The 3,833-nt window shown below is 43.0% G+C and overlaps 1 protein-coding gene across 4 annotated transcripts in view; it reads right to left on the bottom strand.

Moving 5' to 3' along the window:
• CCNA1 (cyclin A1) overlaps window positions 1-3,824 on the bottom strand; it is a 10,505-nt gene extending 6,681 nt beyond the window's left edge. The window contains exons 1-4 of one of the 4 annotated variants that reach the window (XM_006915814.3): window positions 3,660-3,824; window positions 3,037-3,213; window positions 730-976; window positions 415-539 (exon numbers count right to left, since the gene is read on the bottom strand). In XM_006915814.3, the coding sequence (XP_006915876.1) occupies window positions 415-539; window positions 730-976; window positions 3,037-3,189 (525 nt within the window). In that variant the 5' untranslated portion in view covers window positions 3,190-3,213; window positions 3,660-3,824. Of the gene's footprint in view, window positions 1-414; window positions 540-729; window positions 977-3,036; window positions 3,214-3,508; window positions 3,526-3,572 lie in introns of those variants that run through there. The other 3 variants (XM_015592459.2, XM_015592460.2, XM_015592461.2) reach the window with 3 other exon arrangements.
• Between the last annotated feature and the right edge of the window lie 9 nt (window positions 3,825-3,833).

Here is a 3,833-nt window from a genome sequence, read left to right on the forward strand (position 1 = left end):
AGAAAGATCACTCCACAGTACGGTTGCTATTTTTTAAAAATCATATGAGCAAAGTTTAGGAGGAAACAGATAAAGAACCAAATAGATCTTTACTATGATATGGAAGAAAGTGTGAAATTCTGGTTTTGTAAAGTAATTAGGTAATAAATAACTTAAAGGAGGCGGGGGGGGGCAAATGGCAAAATAATAATATAGATTACTCCTAAGAGTGAAATACTTTATAAACCCTTTGAGTCATAGGAATAGTCCAAGTAACTGCTACTCACTTCATAACTATTATTTCTCATAGTTATTCCTATGTTTAGATGTCACAAGAATGCCATTCACTAGTGGTTATGACCAAGAGTCTATAATCATCTTAATATTAAGTGCTTAGGGGTGCTAGAAATTAACGTAGAATTCAGGAATACTCACTTCAGCTTCTCTAAGATACTGGTGAATTTCTTCGGCATATTCAGTCACATTTATCACATCTGTACCAAAATCTGACGCATCTTCAGACTGGGAATGGACAGATGTATCTACCAGCATAGGGGAAACTGCAGGGGTTCAACATTATCAGGTAAGACATTTAATTTAAAAACTTGTCCATCTACTAACCCTCCACAGGCAATTGTAAAAACAGTCATTATAAAAACTTCATGGTTTTCTCTTGCTAGTTACATGCTATTGAACACTGCAGGTGATTATGAACACAGGGTACCATCAGCTATAGGTGAGTTAGATTACCTGTGCTAAAATCCAGCAGGAAGTGAAGGTCTGACTTGAGTGTGCTGGTGTCGACTTCATACACGTCCTCGAATGCCATCCCCTCTCTCCCTGGGAAGCTGTTTCTGTCCTCTTGCTCAGGTTCATCCATGTAGATATCAAATCCTTGCTTGGCTGGCACATGGACATCGCAGTCAGAGAGTGCTTTCTTTCCAGCTTGAGGGAAGGCATTTTCTGATCCAGAAAAACACCTGATTGTTGTGACTTCCTAGAAAAGGGTTAAGTTTTTTGTTACAGGACACCCTAAAGACCATATAGGCAATGTGAACCTGTGTGAAAGAAACCAGCAGGCTTGGAAGATGAGAGGAATCTTAAATTGAAATATCTATGTCTGCAATTCAATTTCAGAAAATGAGACTTCCAAAGTATGATTTCTCCCTTATCTATGTCTACATTTGACATTTGGTATCAAAGGGAACTCATGATTATAGAAGAAAGAGAAACTATAGTTCTTCTCCAAAATGAGATAAGTACTCCATGTGGGAGGATGGGTTTTAAACTGGCTTTCTAGCTTATAACATTACAGGATTTATAAGTACCCAGCATAGTGCCTGATGCATGGTTAGTGAGTTCTTACAGTCCTCCTCCTTAAGTACTTAACTTTTAGTCAGTAGGTCCCTGAGGTTCCCCTTTTATACTCAGTAATTTAGAAATATGATTTTAGAAACTCCTACTACTAAATTCTCTTACAAGCCATAGAATCTTTTCGGATGACACAATGCAATTACTTCTGAGGAAACCGAACTCTCAATCACTTCTCTTTTTTCTTTATTCCTATAGCATTAACAATGGGAACAACTGTGTGAGGTCCCTGTATGAACAAGCATAATGTATCAAACACGACTGCACATTAAGATGAGTCATGTTGGATGGCCTGAAGGTCAACTGAACCAGGGCAGGTGGGCAAGCTTTATGAATTTGAGTTGTATTTATACAAATGCTAATCTAGATACTGCCTTACCATTTTATCGTTTATAAGTACTCTTGGTGTGTACTGTTGAGGCTACTCCAAGTTATTATGTGTTTCCGTAACTTTCTCTTCCATCTAGCAAGTTAAATATGTGGCTTATGTCTACTCTAGCAAGAAAAAAAATTCTTTATGGTAGTACTGGCAAAAAAATTACAGGAACTATAAAGAACCAAAATCCTAAGTTATGATAACCAGATAATCATAACTCCAAATTACTACCAAGTTTGACTTTTGCCACATAGATATATGTACATGAGTTGAGACATACATTCATTAAATATTTACTGAATATCCACTATGTGCCAGGCATTGTTCTAGGTGCCCAGAATTTAGCAATGAACAAAATGTTCAGAAAGATTTACCCTAATGGAGTTTATATTCTAGTTGGTGGGATGGGGGAAGAAAAGATACAGTAGGTCGGATGGTGGTAAGTGCGTTGGAGAATAACATAAGGAAAGGAGAGTCACTGCCATTTAAACAGGGAAGGCCCCAATGAAGAGGATAGAGTTAAGCAAACATATGAAGGCGGTAAGGGAGTAAGTGACACAGCTAGAGGAGAGAAGAGCATTTTGGGTAGAAGGAAGAGCATGGGTAGATGCATGTTGGACTGTGTCTTAGAGACACAGCAAGGAGCAGACAGGGCCGAAAGAGAAAGAAAAGAGCATAGGTCATAAAGTCAGAAGGAAAAGAGAAGTCAGGTCACACAGGCGTTACAACAGGCCATTTAAGATTTACCTTCTACTCAGAGATGGGCAGCCACTGGACAGTTTGGGATAGTATCTGATGGCCCATTATCTGTTTGCCCAACTGCCCTTTGTCAGCACTGGGGAGATGTCTGCTTTCAAATCACTTTTTGAAACAATCTAGTCCAGCCTGATCCAATCCTGATTCTAAGCTCTCTCCAATGTGTACATGGCAAAGATTATCCAGGATTGCTTCCAGCACAGTATAAATCAATCTGAACACCACTGACCTGGAGGAACCCCAGTTTCATAGTTTATTTTGGGGCACTCACATTTCATTTTAGCCTAGCATGTAGATGACTTTACATATACTTAACCCAAACAGTTCCTAGACCTATTTCCTCGATTTTGGGGGAAAAAAGTATTTATTATTTCTAGCTGGAAAAGGGACCCCACAAGATTATCTTAAAAAATGCAATGTCCCAGTAGTCCAGACTCCAGGGTTGGAATACTTAAGGGGAGTTTGTAGGTAGAACTGTAAGAGAAACCCACCTCCCACCACGACAGGAAAGCCTTTCTCAACAAGCAGCTTCCCCAGTGCTTCTCCATTATTACCTGGCCACAGGCCCTCCTGTACTGCCCATTCTCAGTTAGCACCCCTAGCACTGTTCTTTGTGGGGGATCCTGGCCAAGCTGGGCTCTGGTCATCTGACAAGCATCAGGACCTGGAGGCAGGACTGCTCCGCTCTTAGAGCTGCTGAGATGCATAGCCTCAGTCTCCAGGGGCTGCTTCTGTCAGGGAAGGAGAAGGAGACAAGCCAGTTAGTCAGCCTCTTCCACCAGAGGCTCTAAGGATGCAGCAAATTTCTAGATCACAGAGACTTGTGATCTTCCCTGCAATTATTAAGGCTGAAAGGGCATGAACCTCGGAGCGCAAGCTATTAAAGCTGCTTTGAACCAAAACAGTGGTGTTAATCTGTCGAGGCTTTCTTCCAAGACCTGGTTGACGGCTGGAAGGAGAGACACAGCCCGACAAACTTCCAAGCCAGGATACGGAGCCTGACGTTACTAAGGAGTCTAAACCTACAAGTCTAGTCTTTCCCAGCTGCGATCCTTATCCCCCGCCCCGCCTGCAGACAGACAGAGAATACATCACTGCGGGGAAGTACGTCCCCTTCCCAAGTGGGCGAGCGGGGTGCTCCTCCGCGGCCCTTTTCCCACCGGACGGAAGTCCTCACAGCGAGCCTCGCTCTTCACAGCCTTATATCTTTAGACGTGTCTCCAACAATAGCAAGCGCACACGGGGACTGGGAATGAGGGGCCGCCGCAGGGGGCGGGGCGGGAGGGCCCTGAAGTGTCGGCAGATTCCAGTGGGGGCGCCGGGCTCCCAGCGGCGACTGCCGGGGCGCTCA

Source organism: Pteropus alecto, unplaced genomic scaffold (genome assembly GCF_000325575.1).
Source record: "Pteropus alecto unplaced genomic scaffold, ASM32557v1 scaffold16, whole genome shotgun sequence".
Lineage (NCBI taxonomy): Eukaryota > Metazoa > Chordata > Mammalia > Chiroptera > Pteropodidae > Pteropus > Pteropus alecto.